Source organism: Coloeus monedula, assembly GCF_965178545.1.
Source record: "Coloeus monedula genome assembly, chromosome: 6".
In the NCBI taxonomy this organism is placed as follows: domain Eukaryota; kingdom Metazoa; phylum Chordata; class Aves; order Passeriformes; family Corvidae; genus Coloeus; species Coloeus monedula.
Window position 1 is genome coordinate 1,284,526 of NC_138786.1, and position 20,676 is coordinate 1,305,201.

General features: G+C 69.6%; 3 protein-coding genes across 7 annotated transcripts; 1 reads left to right on the forward strand and 2 right to left on the reverse strand.

The window, feature by feature from the left end:
* Positions 1–53: 53 nt before the first annotated feature.
* On the reverse strand, positions 54–8,352 carry CARNS1 (carnosine synthase 1). Of its 4 annotated transcripts, none has more exons than XM_082284464.1 (10): positions 7,339–8,352; positions 5,482–5,500; positions 4,807–5,038; positions 4,427–4,516; positions 3,674–4,161; positions 3,268–3,448; positions 2,718–2,803; positions 2,251–2,482; positions 1,904–2,175; positions 54–1,820 (listed from the first exon to the last, which is right to left on the reverse strand). In XM_082284464.1, the coding sequence occupies exons 2-10, from the start codon at positions 5,482–5,484 to the stop codon at positions 594–596; spliced, it is 2,811 nt and encodes a 936-aa protein (XP_082140590.1). In that variant the 5' UTR covers positions 5,485–5,500; positions 7,339–8,352; the 3' UTR covers positions 54–593. The 4 variants fall into 4 exon arrangements, with proteins under 4 accessions (XP_082140590.1, XP_082140592.1, XP_082140591.1 ...); XM_082284466.1 differs by lacking the exon at positions 7,339–8,352 and adding an exon at positions 6,287–6,323; XM_082284465.1 differs by lacking the exon at positions 7,339–8,352 and adding an exon at positions 5,723–6,194.
* A 310-nt stretch (positions 8,353–8,662) lies between these two features.
* PPP1CA (protein phosphatase 1 catalytic subunit alpha) lies at positions 8,663–11,574 on the forward strand. Its single transcript, XM_082284469.1, has 7 exons — positions 8,663–8,913; positions 9,411–9,542; positions 9,627–9,857; positions 10,070–10,174; positions 10,263–10,486; positions 10,955–11,089; positions 11,222–11,574. The coding sequence occupies exons 1-7, from the start codon at positions 8,859–8,861 to the stop codon at positions 11,330–11,332; spliced, it is 993 nt and encodes a 330-aa protein (XP_082140595.1). The 5' UTR covers positions 8,663–8,858; the 3' UTR covers positions 11,333–11,574.
* Positions 11,575–11,592: 18 nt separating this feature from the next.
* Positions 11,593–13,759, reverse strand: RAD9A (RAD9 checkpoint clamp component A). 2 transcript variants are annotated; one of them, XM_082284471.1, is made up of 11 exons: positions 13,584–13,759; positions 13,435–13,505; positions 13,205–13,339; positions 13,002–13,116; positions 12,820–12,919; positions 12,586–12,695; positions 12,398–12,504; positions 12,255–12,319; positions 12,079–12,180; positions 11,804–11,999; positions 11,593–11,731 (listed from the first exon to the last, which is right to left on the reverse strand). In XM_082284471.1, the coding sequence occupies exons 1-11, from the start codon at positions 13,615–13,617 to the stop codon at positions 11,633–11,635; spliced, it is 1,134 nt and encodes a 377-aa protein (XP_082140597.1). In that variant the 5' UTR covers positions 13,618–13,759; the 3' UTR covers positions 11,593–11,632. The 2 variants fall into 2 exon arrangements, with proteins under 2 accessions (XP_082140597.1, XP_082140598.1); XM_082284472.1 differs by lacking the exon at positions 12,820–12,919 and having other exon boundaries at positions 13,584–13,738.
* Positions 13,760–20,676: the final 6,917 nt, after the last annotated feature.

Genomic DNA, 20,676 nt, shown 5'->3' on the forward strand with positions numbered 1-20,676 from the left:
CAGGGGGGACAGGGAGGGACAGGGCAGAAAGGGGGGAATGTTGGGAAGCAGGGGATGGGGTGCTAGGGCAGGGGGATGGGGTGCCGGGGTAATGGGGGGATGCCAGGGGACGGGGAGCCTGGACTGGCAGAGGGGGAATCTCGGGGAAGGGGTGTTAGTGTGATGGAGGGGTGCCAGGACATGGGGGATGTCAGGGATTGGGGTGTCAGAGTAGTGGGGGGATGCCAGGACATGGGATTTCAGGATGCCAGGGGATGGGGCACCAGCAGAGTGGGGGGATGCCACCCTCCACACTCCAGGGGACAGGAGGATCCCAGTGGATGGCGTGTCAGGATGCCAGGGACTGAGCTGCCAGGGGAGTGAGGGGATGCCAGGGGATGGGATGCCAGGATGAAGGGGAATGCCAGGCAGCGGGATGGCAGGGCAGGTGAGTGGGATCCGGGGCGGTACGGGGGTGCCAGGGGATGGTGTGCCAGGCCACAGCGGGACGGGGTGCCACGGGGATGCCGGGGAGGGGCGGCGGGGCAGCGGGAGGGGGTGCCGGGCGCTGCCGGGGCACCCATTCCCCCGCTCTCCCCGCTGCCTGCCCGGCGCTATTTGAAGTGGGACAAGAAATGCTCCACGGGGTATCTCGGGGAGTCGATGCCCAGCCCCTGGCAGAGCCCCAGCAGGCGCTCGCAGGCCTCGGCCAGCGTGGCCCCGGCGCACGCCACGCTCAGCAGCGGCTCCTCGTACTCGCCGGCCCCCTCGGGCTCCTCGAAGAGCCGGTTGAGGCGGACGAGCCCGCGGCCGTGCAGCTCCCTCAGAGCCTCCATGCCCCCGCCGCCCGCCAGGGTCTCGCCGTGCTCCGATCCCAGGCACATCACCCCGGCCAGGTGCGTGCGGGGCGCGGGCCGGGCGGGCAGCACCGGCGGCACGCCCAGCGCCACCAGCACGGCGGCCAGCAGCAGGTCGGGGCCGTAGACCTCGCGGATCCAGTCGCGCAGGTAGAAGCCCCCCATGCGGGGGTTGATCTCCAGCAGGCGCGGGCCCGCCGGCCCCAGCTTGAGCTCCACGTTGAAGACGCCGTCGCGCAGCCCGCACGCCCGGCAGCATTCCAGCGCCGCCCGCACCAGCTGCGCCTGCCGGTCGGCGGGCAGGCAGGAGGGCAGGCAGGCCGCCGTCTCCAGGAAGGCGGGGACACGCGTGGGGCCGTTGTCCGACACCCACGCGCCCAGCAGCCGTCCCTCGAAGACCACCAGGTCCACGTCGTGCTCGGTGCCCGGCACGTACTCCATGAGCAGCATGGCGTTGCCCCAGCCCAGCCCGATGCCCGGGTGGTCGGCGTCGTCGCGGAGGTCCCTCCAGAGCCGGGCGGCGTGAGCGTGGCACTGCCCGGCGTTCTCCACCAGCCGCACGCCCACGCCGCCCGCGCCGAACTCCAGCTTGGCCACGGCGGGGAAGGGCACGGCGCCCGCCGCCCGCTCCACGTCGCCGTGGCTCTGCAGGCGGCGGCAGGGCACGGCGAAGGCGGCGGGCGGCGGGCGGCCGCGGCGGCAGCGCTGCAGGTGCCGGTGCGTGCGGCTCTTCTGCTTGGCCACCCGGACGGCGGCGGGCGCGGGGCCGCGGAGCCCCAGCCCCTGGCACACCAGAGCCGCCAGCACCACGCAGTCGTCCCAGTAGGAGAGGCAGGCGTGGGGCCGCAGCCCCCGGGAGCGCAGCAGCTCCAGCACCCGCTCCGCGTGCTCCTCGTCCCGCCGGTGCTCCCGGCTGTCGTAGGGCAGGAAGGTCTGCACCAGCCCCGCCGCGAAGTGCTCCGGGTCCGACTCCACCAGGTGGATCTGCGGCCCCGGAGAGGCGTCACCGGGGGACAGCTGTGCCACCCCCCGCCACCCTGAGCCCGCTGACGGCCCGAGCTCCTCACCCTCAGCCCGTAGTCACGGGCCGCCTCCCACACGAAGCTCTTGCTGACGCCCCCGGCCCCGATGAGCAGGATGTCCTTGCCCTCGACCAGGTGACACTGCGCCCGGTGCAGCATGGCCTCGGCCAGCAGCCGCGGCAGGTCCCCGCGGGGCTCGCCCACACCGCGCCCCATGGCCTCGGCCAGCACGCAGGTCTCCAGGCACCGCTGGCTGTTGGTGGCCAGGGCCACCAGCTCCAGCGCGTCGTCCACGCACGCCAGCAGGAAGTCCACGCCTGGTGACGGTGACACCGGGCTCAGCACCGTGGGGTGACCCCGGGCACCGGCGGTGTGCCCCGCGCCGTGCTCACCGAGGATGTCGGTGTGGGCGCGGGTGCCACCGCGCTGCTGCGGGCTCAGCTCGGCCTCGGTGGCCAGGAGAGCGGCCATGGCGGCCTCGGTGGCCTCCCGCAGCCGCGTGGCCAGCGCCTGCCGCTGGCTGAGGGCCACCACCCCCCACTGCCGCAGGCTGGAGTCCAGGCCCTGGGGCAGCGCCGTGCCGTGACGCACCGGGCTCTCCGCGCGTCCCACGGCGCAGGCCACCTGCGGGGACACCCACACGGGTTTGGGGACATCGGCTGCCACCGGGGTATGGGGACATTGGCTGCCAACCCATAGCCTGGGGCACATGGACACGGGGCGACACGTTGACCCGAGGCAAGGGACGTGGATGGCCACCAAGCTTAGGGACACCCATGGCCACCAGGGCATGGGGACATGGACAGCCGTCGTAGGTGGGGGACACACAGAGCCACCAGAGTGTGGGGACACGCCGTACCTGGCAGAGCTGGGGTCGGTCCCCCCAGGACCTGCAGACGAGGGTGCAGATGCGCAGGGCCATGGGCAGCCGCGGGGCTGGGCTGCCTGGGGGGCAAGGGACAGGGCAGGCACGGCCGCCACGCGGGGACGGGGCGGCCCTGCCCGACCCCCCCCTCCTCTGGGGGCTTTTGGGACTCCCGGTGCCACCGTGGTGGCCACTGTCACCCCCAGCCCCACGAGACTGTCAGGAGTCAAAGGGGGTCACCCCAACACCCTGCTCTGCCCCGCCCCAGGGGACTGTGGGGGTCCAGGGTGACTTTCTCCACCCCTCCCCATGGGTCTGGGGGGGCTTCAAGGTGGCAAACTGTCCCCCAGCCCTAACCCAGGGCACTGTGGGCGTCCAGGGTGACCCTCATGCTGTCCCCCAGGACCCCAGTAGTTTGGGCACCCCAATGGCCCCCCAGCCACCCACCCCATGGGACAGACAGGTGGCTGGCACAGCGGCAGGGACCCCGGGGGACTCTTCCCCCCCTCCCAGGGTGGTGGGCGCCCGAGGGCGGGGGCCTTACGTGGGGGGGGCACGGGCAGGCGGGCGGTGGGCACCATGGCCTCCAGCAGGACGCTGTCCTCCTCCGTCAGCCCCCGGAGCCAGGCACCCACCGCCTGCGCCACCGCCGCCCCCTCCTCCTTCCTGTGGGTGCTGCGGGTGCCTGTCCCCCGCCACCGCCACCCCGCCGGCCGCACCACCACCTGCGTGCACCTCCGTGTCACCCCGTGTCACCCGGTGCCACCCCAACAGCCACCCCGCCACCTGCGTGCAGCCCCCGTGTCACCCTGTGCCACCGCACCACCTGCACGCACCCCTGTCACCCCGTGCCCCCCCAGTGCCACCCCAACAGCCACCCCGTGGGGGCCTCTCCATGCCCCCCAGTGCCACCCAGTGCCACCAACACCACCCACCCCTGCCGTGCCCACCTGGCCGTAGGGCTCCATGGCAGTGCCCCCCAGGAAGGCGCCCACCTCCTCCTGTACCAGGCTCTGCTGGCCCTGGGGGTCCTCCAGCCGCACCAGCCTCAGTCCGGGGGCCACGGGCTCGGCGGGCAGGTCCCCCCTGGCCCCCAGGACAAAGGCCAGGGTGGGGGGCACGGGCAGGTGGGCACGAGCCGCCAGCACCCAGCGGGTGACCAGCGTGTCCTCGAGCCGGTGGGCGAGCAGCACCGAGCCCCCCGTGGGGCAGTCGAGGTCACGGGCCAGCTCGCCCACCCAGCCGCCCTCGGGGTCCCCCGGCGCCAAGGTGCCCGTCACGTAGTTGGCACGGCGGGGGGGCACGAAGGTCTCCAGGGCGCTGTGCCCCCCCGCCTTGAAGGAGACGCCCCGGGAGAGCAGCAGGGACCAGGCGCCTGGGGACACCTCCGATGGCACACGGCTGGCCCAGGTGGGGGACAGACACAGCACCATGGCACCTGCGGGTGGGCAGCAGGGTGGGCGGTGGGTACCCCGCACCCCCTGCCCCAAACTGCCCTCCATGGGGGTGCTGCTGCGGGGCGAGGCGGGATTTGCTACCTAACTGGTGGGTACTGGGATTAATGGGACACAGCTGGTGCCGCCCTCCTCCCCTGCCTCGGTTTCCCTCACGGTCCCGGCCGACCAGCACAGGCGGGTGTGGGGACCCCTGCTGCTGGCTCAGGGGTATCTCATGCGGGGTGGGGACAAGGGCACCGCACCCACCTGGGCAGCGGGTGCCACCCTCCAGCAGGACAGGCAGGAAGGCGGTGGGGGAGCCCAGGATGCAAACGGTGATGTCCAGCGGGCCAAATCCTGCCAGGGAGGGAAGGGTTAACAGCCCCGGAGTGGGGACCCTGCTGTCGCCCTGCCCCCGGCACTCCAGTGTGGCTGGGAGACCCCAAATCCCCCGTGTCCCTAGCCTGGCACCGTATCCCCATTGCCGTCCTTGTCCCTGCCACCCCCCTATCCCAGCGTGGCACTGCGCCCACATCCCTGTCCCTGCCACCCCCGTGTCCCCAGCCTGGCGCCATGCCCCCCATCGCCACCCCAGGCCCTGCCACCCCCGTGTCCCAGCCTGGCACCGTGCCCCCCGTGTCCCCCACCCGTGCGGGGCTCCGCGGAGCAGTCCAGCGTGGGAGGCAGCCCCTCCTGGCACAGGGCGCTCTGGAGCCGCTCGTAGGCGTGGGTGGCACACTCGGGGTCCCCGCTGTCCCCGGGCACTTCGCCATCGGGGGCCTCGTCCTCCAGCCAGCCCGGGCACAGCGCCTCGGGCCCTGCCCACTCCTGCTCCTCCGGGCTGGGCACCCGCTCCGGGCTCGGCTGCGCCGTGGAGAGCTGCGGGAGCAGGGACAGGGCTGGCACGGGGCTGGCACGGGGGTAAGGGGTGCTATAGGGCTGGCGTGGGGTTAAGGGGCTGGCACGGGGCTGGCAGGTGGGCAGACGCCGGGTGGGCATGGGGACATGGGGCAGACACGGGGGGGCTGGCACAGGACAGGGGGGCACCGGGCGCCGCTGCGCACCCGTGGGGTGGGGGCGTCAGGGTGCTGGGGGGCTGCGGGCGCCGGGCACGGCGCCACCGCCTCAGGGACAGCGGGGCAGTGCCAGCCGCCGGGGCCGCCAGCTCCCGGACAAAGCGTCCCCTTGTCCCCGCGGGGTCACGCGGCGGGTGGGCACAGCACGCCACACTGCCCGCTGCCCCGCGCCAGTGCCCGGCACCGCCGGGATCCCGGGATGGGGCACCCACCTCCGCCCGGACCCCCCACCCGGGGGCCACTCACCATCCTGGTGACAGAGGGGCTGCAAGAGAAGGACAGGCAGAGTCAGCGCGGCCCCCTGAGCACTTGCCACCCCTTCCCGGGCACCCCCGGCCACGGCTGGGAGCCCCAACCCCAGCTCCCGTGGGGGACCCGTCCTACAGCACCCACCAGAGCCTGGCACACTTCTGGGGCACACCTCGGTGCCAACTCCAGTGTCCTCATGTTGTCCCCTCAGTGCTAGTCCCAGTGTCCCCAGACTGACCCCTCGGTGCCAATCCCTGTGGTCCCAGCTTGTCCCCTCGTTGACAGCGCTGGTGGCCCCAGATTGACCCCTCGGTGCCAGTCACGATGGCCTCAGGGTGTCCCCTCGGTGCCAGTCCCGGTGGCCGCGATACCTCCGGCTTAGTGTAATCCCGTGCCAGCTCAGCACAGTCGGAGGCACCTCCTCTTCCCGGGGGTGCCAAGGTGCCCTGGGGGCGCAGACCCAGGGACCGGGGTGTCCCCACCCCCCCGGGTGCCCTCGCTCCCAGCAGGTGCCCGGCAGAGTTGGGCACAGAGGGAAACTGAGGCACGGAGCTGAGCAGTGCCCGCTGTCAGCCAGGGCGTCCCCAAGCTGGCAGGGCGGGTGTCCCCAAACCCAGCACCCGGTGACAGGGTTAGGGGACACACGGCTCGGTGGCATGGCACAGGGACCCAAAACCCAGCCACAGGGGTCCCTCAAGGTCCGGCCCCCCCTCCCAGCGCGGGGACCACCCTGTGCCCCTCCATCCCCAGCTGGGAGGTGTTCCTGCTGTCCCCAAACTGGGACAGCTGTGTCGCCCGGTACCTTGGGGTGGGAGCCGTGGCCTGAGAGCGCGCAGGGGACGAGGGCTCGGGGACGCCTGGCACAGGGGACACGGGCCGCTCTGGCCTTTAAACCCCCCCCGCGCCACCCCGGGGTGCCAACCCCCGGCCCCGTGCCCCGGATTAGGCGACACAGAGCCCCATTGTCCCCTCTGCCACCTCGCGCCAGGCGCTGGCACCCCTGTCCGTGTCCCTGTCCCCGTCACCAGCGAGGGACACGCTGCCGCAGCGGGACGCGGGGGGGTGGCTCAGCCAGGCGGGGTGTCCCTGTCCCCCTGTCCTGCACACCCAAGGCTGGGCACGCCCCCCGTCCCCCCCGCCTCCCCTCCCCGCCCTGTCCCCCTGTCCCCAGCGTGGCGGAGCTGCCAGCCCGCACGTCCCCCGGCTTAGTTCCAGCTGCCCGCGGCGTCACTGTCACTGTCACCGTCACCGCCACCGGCAGGCACGGGGCCACCAGCGCGGCTGCCCTGCACGCGCTGTCACCCGCTCCCCGCCATCCGCACCGTGCCCGGCACCCTGCCCCCCTCATTTGTCACCCGAGCTGTCATGTGCACCCTGTCACCCTCAACCCACCACACACCGCCACCTGCACCTCCAACAGCATCCTGTCACCTGCGGCTGTCACCCACACCCTGTCACGCTCATCGTCACCCACCCGTCACCCAAACCCTGTCACCCAAACCCTGTCACCCACACTGTGGCACCTGCACCAGCACCGGCACCCCGTCACCTGCGCTGGCACCTGCACTGTCACCCACACCTTGTCACGCACATCGCCTACCTGTCACCCGTATCCTGTCACCCACACCCTGTCACCCGCACTGTCACCCAGACCCCAGAACCTGCACCATGCCGCTGCACTGCCACCTGCCCCGTCCCCCGCACCGTGCCACGCACATCGTCACCCACCTGTCACCTGCACCCTGTCACAAGTATGCACACACCCCCCGACTCCCATCCCGCTGCTTCCGCCCCCCCTGGCACCAGAACCCCCCCAAAAACACCCACATCACCCCCACTGCTGCCAGCACCCACCGGCGGTGCCGGTGCTGGTGTCTGTCGGTGTCGGTCTGTCCTGGTGTTGTCACTCCCCGTAGCGGCTCTGCCCGCTCCGGTCCCGGCGGTGTCGGGGTCTGTCGGAGTCTGTCGGGGTCGGTCCCGGTGCTGTCGCGTCCCCAGCAGCGGCTCTGCCCGCTCCGGTCCCGGCGGTGGCGGCGGCGCCGTGTCCTGGCCGGGCGGGGCGGGGCGGAGCGGGGCGGGACCGGGGACACCGGGGGACCGGGACACCGAAGGGGGTGGCGGGACAAAGCGAGCAGCGGGGGCGACGGCGGCGGGGCCGGGGTGCCACCGCGGGGAGATGGGGACAAGGGACTGGAGTAGGGAGCGGGAGGAGGGACGGGGACCGGGACAGGGGACAAGTGACTGGGGGCAGGGACGGGACCCGTCCGGGGTCACCCGGGGCCGGGTGTAAAACTGACACCACGGAGCAGAAATGTCAGGGCAGGCCTTGGGAGCTATTCCCGACCTCCCCGCACGACATGGAATGGGACGCAGGGAATGGCATGGGACGGCATGGCATGGGACGGCATGGCATGGGACGGCATGGCATGGGACGGCATGGCACAGCCAGTGTGCGCAGGGGACAGGCATGATCCCATCCCGGACACTGCCACCCTCCACGAGCGATGGCACAAACGTGTCACCCTCGCCCGTGTCCCCAGTGGGAGCCCGGCCTTCGGGGTGTCCCCGGGGACCCCAGGGTGACAACAGTCTCCCGGCAACCGCCCGCCGCTGCTCCCGGCGGTGTCCCCAGAGTCCCCGGCTGGGGATATCGCTGGGCTCTGCCAGGCATCTTGTCCCCTCCCGCGTCCCCAGGCTGTGACGGTGCTTCCAGGACCGGGATATGGATCCCCCGTTCCCCCCGTGTCCCCTCCTGTCTCCTCGCAGTCCCAGGAACTCCTGTCTATCCCGAGGCTGTTGCCCACCCTCTCCCACTCTATCCCTGTGCCCCCCAGGCCCAGAATATGAGTCCTTGTGGTCCCTCGTGTCCCCTTTCCGGGCTCTACCCCTTGCCCGGCGTGCCCCCCTGCCCGGATTGTTCTCTTGCCCGGGATGTCCCCCGTGCCAGGATGTCCCCTTTCCCGGGAAGTCCTCCTTTCCAGGCAAGTCCCTCTGCCCGGGATGTCCCCTTTTCCGGGGTGTTCCCCTTTCCAGGCATGTCCCTCTGCCCGGGATGTCCCTCTGCTCGGGGTGTCACCTTTCCCGGGGTGTTCCCCTTCCCGGAATGTCCCGCTGCCGGGCGTGTCCCCTCTTCACGGGTGTCCCCTTGCCTCTGTGACACATCTGTGGCTTCCTGCTGTCGCCGCCCTCTCCACGCTGTCCCTGCTTCCCGCCCCTCCCGAGGCTGGGATCCCCTGACCGAGGGGACAGGGGGGACACGGGGACAGCCCCGCCGGCCAGGCGCTGAACTGAGTCCTCCGAGCCCGCAGGGGGCGCCACCCGCGCCGGGGCCGCCTCTGGACGGGCGCGCGGGGCGGGGCGGCGCGCGGGCGGCCATGGCGGACACCGAGAAGCTCAACCTCGACTCCATCATCAGCCGCCTCCTGGAGGGTGAGCGGCCCCCGCCGGCCCCCCGAGCCCCGGGATACCCCTCCTCCGCTCGGGGAATCCCTCGGGGCCGGCCCGGGCCGTGCCCCAACCCCGCGGGGGGGTCCCCGGCCGGCCTGGACCTGGCGGGGGCGGGTTAGGCCGCGGTGGTTTGGGGGGGTCAGGGCTGGGAAGTGTTTTGGGGGGGATCCCCATGGGATCTGGGGAGCTGGAGATGAGTCCGGAGGACGTGGAGGATAAGGGGGGGATCCCGAAGGGGTCTGTACCCCGCGGGAGGGGGCTGGAGGAAATGGGGGATCCCCAAAGGGTGTGTACCCCGCGGAGGGGGGGACTGGAGGGTATTGGGGTGCCCCGAAGGGTCTGGGGGCTGGAGCTGAGCCTGGAGGGCGTGGAGGATATGGGGAGGGGGGCTGGGGCAGGTAGAGCAGCGGTTTCTGGGGCGCTGCTGGGGTCCCGCAGCACTTGGGGGTCCCTGATCCTGTTCTTTGTGCTGGGACCAGTCCAAGGGTCGCGGCCGGGGAAGAACGTGCAGCTGACGGAGAACGAGATCCGCGGGCTGTGCCTCAAATCCCGGGAGATCTTCCTGAGCCAGCCCATCCTGCTGGAGCTGGAGGCACCCCTCAAGATCTGCGGTGAGGCCCGGAGAGCTGCCGGGCAGCGCTGGGGTGGCGTGGGGGGCTGCGGGGTGCCACTCACAGCCTGTGTCCTCCCCGCAGGCGACATCCACGGGCAGTACTACGACCTGCTGAGGCTCTTTGAGTACGGGGGCTTCCCCCCTGAGAGCAATTACCTGTTTTTGGGGGACTACGTGGACCGGGGCAAGCAGTCGCTGGAGACCATCTGCCTGCTGCTCGCCTACAAGATCAAGTACCCCGAGAACTTCTTCCTGCTGCGGGGCAACCACGAGTGTGCCAGCATCAACCGCATCTATGGCTTCTATGACGAGTGTGAGTGCCCGGGCTGTGTCCCCTAAAAGCCCGCTGCCATCCCTGGGCTCCCGGTGTTGTCCCAGTGCTGTCCCACACTGAGCCCACCGGTGAGCTCCTTCCCTCCCTGCCATGTGTTCCCCTGTGTCCTCTGCCCTTCCGTGTCCTCCTGCCCACCCCCACACCCCCACGCTGTCCCCAAGGACACCCCAAGTCCCCTTTGTGCCCCGCAGGCAAGCGACGATACAACATCAAGCTCTGGAAGACCTTCACCGACTGCTTCAATTGTTTGCCCATCGCCGCCATCGTGGATGAGAAGATCTTCTGCTGCCACGGAGGTGGGAACGGCCCCTCCCAGGGATTCGGGAGGGCCGGAGGAGGAGTGGGATCTCCGTGCTGAGCTCTGGGGGTGCCCCTTTCCCACAGGGCTGTCCCCAGACCTGCAGTCGATGGAGCAGATCCGGCGGATCATGCGGCCCACGGATGTCCCGGATCAGGGGCTGCTCTGTGACCTGCTCTGGTCCGACCCTGACAAGGATGTGCAGGGCTGGGGGGAGAACGACCGTGGGGTCTCCTTCACCTTCGGGGCCGAGGTGGTGGCCAAATTCCTGCACAAGCACGACCTGGACCTCATCTGCCGGGCACACCAGGTACCACCGGGACCCCCCAAATACTGGGGACACCTGGGAGGGGGGTTTGGGTCTCCAGTGAGTGTCACGTGGTTCCACCCCAACTGTTTCCCTGTCAAGGGTGGTGGGTGCTCCAGGAGTGAGTGGGTTGGAATTCTGGGGGTGTTTGCTCTGGGATTTGGGGATTTACCTCAGCATTTGGGTGTTTACCCCGGGATTTGGGTATTTGCTCCGGGGGGATGAATAGTCATCCCTGGATGTGCCTGTTCCTCCCAGAGGCTGGATAATCACTCTGGAGATGGATATTTGCCCTGCGGCAGTGGGTGTTTGTCCCGAGTGGTAGCTTCAGGGAAGGGAGGTTCACCCTGGCAGAGGGCGTTGGATATTTGGCCTGGGGGACTGGGAATTGGCCAGGCTAAGTGGATACTGGCCATGGTGGGGAGGGGAGGGGGGGGGAGTGGATATTTGCCAACCCCGTGCCCCCTCCAGGTGGTGGAGGACGGCTACGAGTTCTTCGCCAAGCGCCAGCTCGTCACCCTCTTCTCGGCCCCCAACTACTGCGGCGAGTTCGACAACGCTGGCGCCATGATGAGCGTGGACGAGACACTCATGTGCTCCTTCCAGGTGAGCCCAGGCAGGGGGAACACCCCCAATTCCTGCCGGGAGGGCTACAGGGAGTTCTGCCCTCCATGGCAGTGGGGAGCTGGGGCGGCAGCTCACTGATTTCTTTCCCCCTTCCTGCCCCCCACCCCCCAGATTTTGAAGCCGGCCGACAAGAACAAGGGCAAATACGGGCAGTTCAGCGGGCTGAACCCCGCCGGGCGCCCCGTCACCCCTCCCCGGAACTCTGCCAAAGCCAAGAAATGAGCTGGGAGCTGCCCCTGTGCTGCCCATGCCCCCCTGCCCCCGCATCAGGTCGCTTTTCTTTCGACTCGTTTTTTTATTTGTAGGATCCTGCCCCCCCCCGCCACGCTCCACCAAAGCAAATCCAGGCCCAGGGCAGGGAGTGCCGGGGCGAGGGGGGAGCCCGGAGCCCGGAGCCCAGCCCTGGGGTGGCAGCGGAGGGGGGGGCAGGAGGACTTTTTGAGGAATAAACTTGTAATGGGTCACTGGGGGGTGCCTGTGCTGGTGGTTGGATGGAGGCTGGGGGTGGCAGTGACTCGGGGCTCAGCATTCTCCATCGCTGTCCTCCGCCAGCACCTCCTGGGTGGTGGCCGGGCCGGGCCTTCCCGGTGTCATCACCGAGCCAAAAAACAGGGAGCGAAACTGTGGGGAGAAACAGGGGGGTCAGGAGGAAGCCGTGCCCACCCCCTGCCCCCAGGCACACCCATCCCAAACCTTCTTGTGCGGGGGGGTCCCTGGCACAGCTCCTTCCTCCTCCTCCTCGGGGTCACTCTCGGCTGGCTGGGGGGTGCACAGGGGCAAGGTGGGGCTGGGGGGCCCTCCTGAGCCCCCCTCGCTGGTTTCCATGGCAACCATGTAGGACTCCAGGTCGTCAGCAAAGTCGTCTGATGGGACGGGCAGGTGGGACACGCTGAGGGGGACAGAGCAGGATCGGGAATGTTCACTCTGGGCCCTGCTGATGGCAGCTGGAGGGCTCATCTGGGACTTACCCGTTAGTTGAAGGGGACTGGGAGTTGCTTTTCAGGTCAGAGAGGGTGGCCAGCACCAGGTGAACCTCCAGCACGGTGTCATCCAGGGTGAAGACCACCGGCCTGGGGACACAGAGGGGCTGAGGGGGTGCCAGGGACAGGGCTGGCATGGGTGGGGACATGGTGACTGCTCCTACCTGCCAGGCTCGTCAAAATGGATGGTGAGGGGCAGGTTGGAGGCCTCGGCAAAGCTCAGCAGCCCCTGGGGACAAAGGGGAGGGTGAGGGGGACCGGGGTGGCGGGGGTGACACAAGGCTATGGAGCTTGGGTGGGGACTCACCCGGAATTCCCTGAGGCAGAAAGTGATGTGGGAGCCCGGGGCCACAGCCACCGACTGGAACTCGTCCTCAGCCAGCCACAGCTCCGTCACCATCGTCTTGCTCGGCTCTGCAGGGGAAAATGGGGTGGATGGGGGGCTGGAGGGCACCCCAAGGTGGGGAAGGGGCCCCCTAACCCTGGAGGACTCACCTGCTTCATCCTCCACGTAGTTCCGCAGGCTGATTTTGCCACCAGGGCCAGTCCCCAGTGTCACCTCAGCCAGCGTCGGGGGAAAGTGGACCACAGCCTCTGCCAGCACCCTGAGGGGCACAGGAAGGGGGCTGAGCACCCCAAATCCTGCATGGACGGCGGGGGTCCCTCCTTCCATCTGCCCTCATCCCGCTCTGCCCACCGCAGTGCCACCCCTGTGGTGTACCCCCTCACCGTGCCGGGGCGCAGAGGCGGCTGGCGCAGCGCTGGGTGTCGAACACGGCCTGGAGCCGCTCGCACTCCTGGAAAGCCAGGTTGTGTGTCTTGGTGACACCTGGCAGGGGGGACAGCAGCTCAGCGGGGCAGGATGCGGTGCCAGCCTGTCACCCCCGGGCCATGTCCCCGCCGGCACTCACCGTACTTGCAGTGGAGCTGCAGGACCAGGCGGCTGGCACGGGGCTTCAGCAGGATGAGGCATTTCCCCACCGACTTCTCCAGCGTGGGCAGTGAGCGGAAGATGCCCAGGAAGGACTGTGGGCAGGGGATGGATATGGGGACTGTCACCTGCCTGGGTCCCCCTGGAAGAACGGGGAGCTCTGAGGGGGCCCAGACACTGCACCTTCATGTGGACTTTGCATCGGAAGAGCTCCGTGTCGGGCCCGGCGCTGCCCGGCTCGTACAGCTGGAAGAAGAGGGGCGCGAAGAGGAAGGAGGCGAAGGCGGAGCGGGAGGAGTTGACGGCACGGAGGGACAGCTGGGGACACAGCCACAGTGTCGGCACGGCCTGCAAGGATGGAGGGGGGCACAAGTGCCCCCCAGCTCCCACCCGGCCCCCCCGACGCTGCGTACCCCGTTCTCGGTGGGCTCCAGGTAGAGCTCGTCGCCGATGCGGGACAGCGAGTGCACAGCTCGGCCGAGGACTGGGAAGGAGAGGGTGTGGGGGTGAGGCAGGGCCCCCCGGGCGTGCCGCACCCCCCGGGCCCCCAGGCCTCGCTCACCTTTGACGTTGCCGCCGGCGATGACACATTTCATGGCACCGGCAGCGGGCGGGCACGTGGGGGCTTCGCGCCCGCCGCCCCCGGCCCCCGCAGAGAGGCCACGCCCCTTCCCCGCAGGCCACGCCCCTCAGGGAGCCCGCGGGTTAAGCCACGCCCTCCAGTTGGTTCTGGTTGGGCCTCGCCGCCCCCCCCCCGCCGCCGTTGTTGTTCCCTCCCCGCCCCACCGGTGCCGCCTGTCCCCAGCGGCCCCGCAGTGGTGTCCCGCAGCCCCCCTGCCCCGTCCCTTCCCGGTGGTCCCGGCCTCTTCCCCGCCGCGCCCCGCCGGTGCCTTCCCGGCTTCCCGCGCCCGCCCTCCCAGGCCGCCTCCCCATTGGCCGGGAGCGCCGCTCCGTCCCGCCCCCGCCGCCAGCCGATTGGTCCGCGCTGAGGGGGCGCGTGACGGCGCTGCGCGTGGCCTCACGTGACCGGCGGGAGGGGCGGGGCCCCGGCCCCGCGGCTCTCGGGACTGCCCCGCCGGTAAGCCCCGCCTCCCGCGGCACGCTATTGGGCGGCGCTCGGAGTGACGTGCGGTTTAGCCAATGGGGCTTCGACGTGCCCCTCAGCGCGGCTCCCGGCGTTCAGCCCCGCACCGGGACCTTCCCGGGGCCTTCCGACCCATCCCGGGGCTGTCCCGGGGCCGTTCCCTGCTTGTGCCTCCCAGGACCCTGACCCTCGCTTCATTCCCGGCAGCATCCCGGGCGGGGCTGCCCTTCCGCAGCATTGCCTGCTCTTTCCGGTCCCTTCGCCCCTTCCCGCATTCCCGGGGCACGGTGCTCCCCAGGAAGGGCTGGAGCTGCGCTGGTGCTTCCCGAGATCCTTGTGTTTGGGGATCCCTGTCTCCCAGGGACACAGGGGAAGTCAGATGCTGCAAGTCAATGCTCGGTGGTTTCTCTCCATGCTGGAGGTGCTGCTGGCTGTGCATCCCATAGAATCATGGAATGGTTGGGGTTGGAAGGGACCTTACAGCTCATCCAGTTCCATCCCCTGCCATGGGCAGAGACGCCTTTCACTAGACCAGGTTGCTCCAAGCACTTCCAAGGATGGATTCTTGGGGGTGTCCTAGGATTCTCCAGTGGGGGTGCACTGTAAATTCTGGGCTGCCTAGGTGTATCCGTGGGTTGCCCGTAGAATCCCAGAATGGTTTGGGTTGAAGGGACCGTAAAGCCCACTCAGTCCCACCCCCCCGCCATGGGCAGGGACATTTCCCACTGGTCCAGTTGCTCCAGTGTGGCCACAAGCACTTCCAGGGATGTGACACAGGCTCAGCCAGCAGCCTGTGCTCGCAGCCAGCCTGGAGCGACAGGCTCTGGAGTTGTGGCCTCGAGGGAGCCGGGGGGATGTGGCTGTGAGGAACTCGAGTCGTGCTCACAGCGGGGTCCTCCAGCCGGCTCCCGCCTGCCGCTGGAGCAGCCGCTTCCCAAGTCCCTCCTCCCGGGCTCGGTGGCCGTGGAGCCCGAGCCGAGGGGCCCCACTGCAGAGCAGGGCTGGCACCTGAGCAGAGGGACGTGGGAAGGGGGGTGCAGAGCCCTTTTTCCATGGCTGCCATCCTCCAGGACATGGTGACAGCTTCTCCTCCTCCTCCTTTCCCTGTCTGGTGTGCTCAGTGCCTTTTATCCGGGATTCCGGACCCGGCGCCCCTCAGCAGTGCATCCTCTCCAGGTACACAAACTCCTGACCTTTGTGGGGCTCCACAGCCCGAGCCACGTGTACGGGGCTGCGCTGGGATCGCCAGCGCGGCGCTCCAGGGACTCCCAGGCCTGCCTTGGCCTGGGCTCGGGCTCCAGACGGATCTGGCTCCTCCACCCCTGGGGTGAGCACTGGCTACTTCCCTTCCTCCCAGGAGGAGGAGGAGGATGGGATTGTGTGTGAGTGTCCGTTCCAGCTCTGGCAGAGCAGCCGGGCTCCTCTGGAGCCGGCGTCCCCAGGAGGGGCTCTGGCCTCGGGGCTCGGCGTTTTATGGGGCTGTGGAGAGGACGCAGCTGGCTGCGGTCGTGACACACACACCTCAGCGGCGGCCAGGGCCAGGCCACCCCTCCCTCTTCCCACCAGCGCCGACCAGGGAAGGGCTGGATACAGGCCGGGAGCTGGAGCCTGGCAGCCCTCGGGGGGCTCCGGCACCCTCAGGCTCAGCTGAGCCCGCGCCGCCTCTCCCAGGACTCCCCCTGGGGCTGGGGAGCTTCGCCCAGGGATGGCAGGGAAGATGACAGGGGTGTTCCCTCGCACCCGGCGGGCTCGGGGCGGTCTCCCAGCGTCCTTCCCGCTCCTCCGGCTTCCTTCCCGGCACATGGCACGGCGCCCTCGCCCAGGCAGCGGCGCGGGGAGACAGACGGCCACAGCTGGGCTCCTGCTGCCAGCCCGGCAGGAGGGGACACGCCGAGCCGGATGGCTGCTCCGTGCCCCTGCCTGCGCCCCAGGGGTGTCCCCAAGGAGCCGGGCGCTGCCGGAGCCTCCCAGCCCGCGCCTCGCGGGCTGTTTGGGGCTAAAGCCGGGATTTCTGGGTCTGCTCGCCCCCCGTCTCTCCCTCCTCCGGCTGTCGGCCGCAAAGGTCAGCAGTGGGAGGCCGGGCTGGCCCTGGCGCCGGCCGGGGGACCCGCGGCCGCGGGGTGGGACGGAGGTGAGCTCAGCTGCCCGGTGACGTGGCCCCGAGGGCAGGGCGGGCACGGCCTCACCCACGCGGAGCCGCTGCGGGCACCGGGCGAGGAGGAGGAGGAAGAACAGGATGCGGGGATGAGGCTTCCCAGCGGCTTGACCTGCCTGTGCCCTGTGCCCGCTTCGTCCTGGGGCGGGGGCTCCGTCCTGGCACCGCTGGCTGGCACGGGGAGAGGGGCTTGGGAAAGCCTGGAGCCGCGTCCGCCGGGCCAGGTTTCCCTCCTCCTCCTCCTCTCCTGTCTCAGGTGTGGGCCCAGCGGGAGCCGTGGCAGCTGGAAAACTCCCCAGACCCAACCGCAGCGCTGGGTTTTGGGGAGGGGAGCAGGCAGCGAGGGGCAGCCCCACCGCCTCGGCAAGCTGGAGACCCCCGGGGACGGGCCGGCGGCTTTTCCCAACTGCTCCAGCGCTGCTGGCGGGATCTGCTGGCTCGGGGGGGAAACCAGATACCCTGTCCCGCGGCTGGGGGGGCGAGGCGGCCGGCCCCACGCCAAGCGGATCCCCCCAGACACTCTGCCGGGGAGCCGGGCCGGGGCTCCGTCCATCCGTGCGTCGTTTGGGCAGCTCAGTCCGACACCTCCGGATCCTCAGGGCTGTGGAGTATCCCCCATTCACCCGGGGGACGGGACCCAGAGCCCCCCTCGCCACCCCTGACATGTCTGTTGGGCGCTTCCTCATGGATTCGACACCAAATCTGCACTTCCCAAGCCATAAATCAGCCAGCGCCGCGCCCGCGTGTGGTTTATCCCTACGGGGGGTCGCCAAACTGCTGCTAATGACTTCAGCACCCAGTGTCCCGCTGGATTTGGTGAAAGAGGGTCCCGCTGTGCTCCGAGCAGGCCCCCCGTGTCCCGGAGAAAGCCGGGAGGATGCGATCGCAGCCGGGAGGGCTCGGACCTGGCCAGGGCCGGGGTCTGGAGTGGAAGCGAATCCGCCTGTTACCTCCCGGCCCTTCCCGGCGCTCCCAGCGCCTTTGTTTTAAACAAAGCTTTTTTTGGGGGGAGCCAGGACGTTCCCCTCCCCGCCGAGAGAGCCCCCGCGGCAGCACCCACTCATGGATGAGGGCCACGAGGGGAAGGGACAAGGAGCTCTGGCTGTCGGGTCGCCCCCCTCCCCTCCGGCGGCGGCTCCGCTTGGCCCTGGGGGTCTCCCCACGCCCCCCAATCCACCCCACTCGCGCCGGGTGGGCTGCGGGGAACGCCGCGGTCATTGCCAAGGGCCCCGCGGGCGCCGGGACGGGGCTCGTCCTGCTGGGGGAGGAAAATCGAGAAGGAAGCGGCGCTGGCACCCGGAGGAGAGGGGCTGGGGGGGGTCCCTCCCCGTCCCCGCGTGGACGGGGGGCGCCGGGAGAAGCGAAGCCCTCCCTCGGGGCTGAGGGTCCCCCAGGGGCTGAGCCGCCGCCGCCGCCGATCCGAGGGGCTCCGGTCGTGCCGCCGGGACCCCGCCGCGCTCCCCCCGCTCCGCCGCTCACCTGCCGCCGTCCCGGCGGGGCAGCGCCCGCTGCGCTGCGGGTCCCCAAGCCGGGGGGGGTCCGCGGCCCCCGGACCCCCTCTCTCGGCCGGAGGGGAGGGGGCTGGCCGTGCCAGCGAAGAGCCGAGGACCCCCCACCCTCCCCGCCCCGCCGCCACCCTCCCGCACCGGCCGGCCCCATCCCTCCGCCGCTCCTCCCCGCTGCCCCGGGGGGGGAAGGAAGGGGGGGCAGGCTGGCACCCCACGCCCCCCACGCTCCCCCCCCCCCCCCGGCCCCGGCCCCGCCAGAGGAGCCGCTCGGCCGCACCTCGCACCGTCCCCCCCCGTCCTCCCCTCCCCGGACCCCCCCCTCCGTCCCGTCCCCCCCGTGCCCCCCCCGGGACCGGGCTCTCGGCTCTGTGCGCGGGGAGGAGGAGAGGCGAGAGGGCTCGGAGCGGCAAATGGGAGCCGCAGTCCCGGGCCGGTGTGCGGGACCGCTGCCTGCCCGCCCGGGGACCCCAGAGCACGCACCCAGCGCCCCGGCCCCGCGCCTGTCCCGCATGGAGCTGAGAGCAGGTAGGAGACCCCCCCGCCGAGCGGCACCGGCCCCGCACCGGCCCCGCACCGGCCCCGCCGCTGCCACTTTAACAAAAGCCGGGCGGGAGCCAGAAGCGCACGGGGGGCGCAGCGAGGGAGAAAGCGGGGGGTCCCCCCCTTCCTACCCGGCCAGCGGCACCCCGGGGGAGCCCCCTCTTCCCTTCCCTCCCCTCCGCCTTCCGCAGCACCGGGGCTCAGCTCCAGCCTCCCCACCTCTGCCCGGTGCCGGGACCCCGGGGATGGGGATGGGGAAATGGGGGATAAAGCCGGGGCGGGGGGGAGAGGGAGGGAATGAATGGAGCCCGCTCTTGTGTACAATTGCATCAAATACATTCTTGAAAGCAACCTGGTTCTGCTTAACACTTGAATTGGGAAAAAAAAAAGAGGAAAGAAGGGAGGCAGCAGCTTGGAGAGGGTGGATGCGAGCTCCAGTTTTTTTTTCTCCTTCTTTTTGTTTTTTTTTTATTATTTTTTATTTTTTTTATTCCTGCATTCCTGGACCCCAATCAAAAGAGCAAATCAAGGGAGGTGGAAGGGGGGAACGGCGGCGAGCGAGGCAGCCGGAGCACGGTGCGAACCCTCCACACCCCAAAAACCCACCCAACCCGCCCCGGTTTTTTTCTTTTCTTTTTTTTTTTTTTTTCCACCTAACACCCGAGCGAGCCCAAACCAAAACAAATAGAGACCGAGGGAAGGAAAAAAAAAAAAAAAAAAAAAAAAAAAAAAAGCCAGAAACCAACCCAAAAAGAAAAAACCACCACCCAACCCCGAGCGCGAGCGAAGCAGCGAGCCAGGGCTGAGGCGAGCGGGCGGGCTCGGGGCGCCGAGCAAGAGCCGAGCCCCCCCAAAATCCCCCTGCACCCCGACTATGCTAAATGTAACCGGGGAGCTCTCAGGTAAGCCAGCGGCGCTGGGCGCGGGGCGGGGGGCTGCCCCAACTCCCCTGCCTGCATCTGCCGGGAGTTTTTCCCCCCTTTCCAAACCGACTGCTGATTTTAATTTGATGTGATTAAAACGTCTGTCTGGCTTTGGGATTGATTTAAGACTTTCCCCTCTCTAGGTTGGGTTGTTGTTCTTTTTTTTTTTTTTTTTTTCCCTCTTTCTCTCGTTCCCTCTTTTCCATGCATGTTTGTGATTACCAGGGAGGGAACCGCCGCTGAGCACGGAGAATTAAACCCCGGGACTGACAGAGGGGAGGAAAAGGAAAGTCGGTGGGATTTATGGGGGGCAGGAAAAGTTAGTTATCCTGCCCGGGGCTGGATTTCGGCGCTTGACACCGAACGCCGCCGCTAGATCAGGCGAGATTCCTGCGGGACACAGCAGCGGGATTTTGGGGTGCTGGGGAGGGGACGGGTTTGTTCCCCCGGCCCCAGCGGCCGCCGGCACCCCCGGGGCTGTTGGGGGGCCGGGCCGGCCTGGCGGCACACGGGGATCGGGGAAAATGCTGGAAAACACCCTTAAAAGGTCAAACTGTGGGCTCCGCCAGGCTCCCCGGGGTCCCGGGCGGCGGGACCGGGGCCGGGGCCGGGGCAGCACGAGGCCGGCGCCGGGTTCGGGTCCAGCTCCCGCGGTGCCGGCGGTGACGCAGGACGGGCAAAGCGGGGCGAGCGCCGGGGAACCGGAAAAGCGAGGCCGGGATCCCCAGCGGCTCCATCGCCCTCCCTCGCCCCTTCCTCTCCCCCTTCCCGCTGCCGCCGATCCCGGCAGACGTGGCCGAACCGGTGGCACAGCCGGTGCCGAGGCCTGCGGGGACGGGCGGGGAAGGGGACGGCGAGGAGGGGCCGCACGGCTGCAGCTCGGCTGCCACAACCCCGCTCCCCGTTTTGGGACATCCCCACCCGTGGGCTGCCCAGGTGGTGTCCCTGGCGGGGCTCGGGGGCTCTCGGCATCCGCGGTGTCCCCGTGCCTATTTAGCAGGCGGCGCGAGGGCACGGTGGCGGCCGCACATCTGGGCTGCATTAGGCGCAGGCTCCGCGGGGAAATGCGGAGGGCTCTGCTTACAGGGCCGCGCTGGGGGGAGATTTATGCCCTGCTAAGTGGCACCGAGCCCCATAAATCATGCCCCCCGCCCCCCTCCCCGAGGAGGCAGCGCTTATGTCCCTGTGCCACTGTCCCAGCGTCCCGGCAGGCTCACGGGGATGCACTCCTGGATGGGGTATCCGGGATATCTGGGAAGCAGCTGGCCCAGCAGTGTGTGGCACGTGGCCTGTGGGTGACAGAGGCGTCCCGGGCTTCACCAGGGTGCTGTGGGGACATCAGGGCACGGCTGTGCCCGCCAGAGCTGCCGGTCCCACACTGACGCAGCCAGGCAGTGTCCCCGTGGCGGGCGATGCCAGCGGTGGCAGCGGGGCTGGAGGTGCCA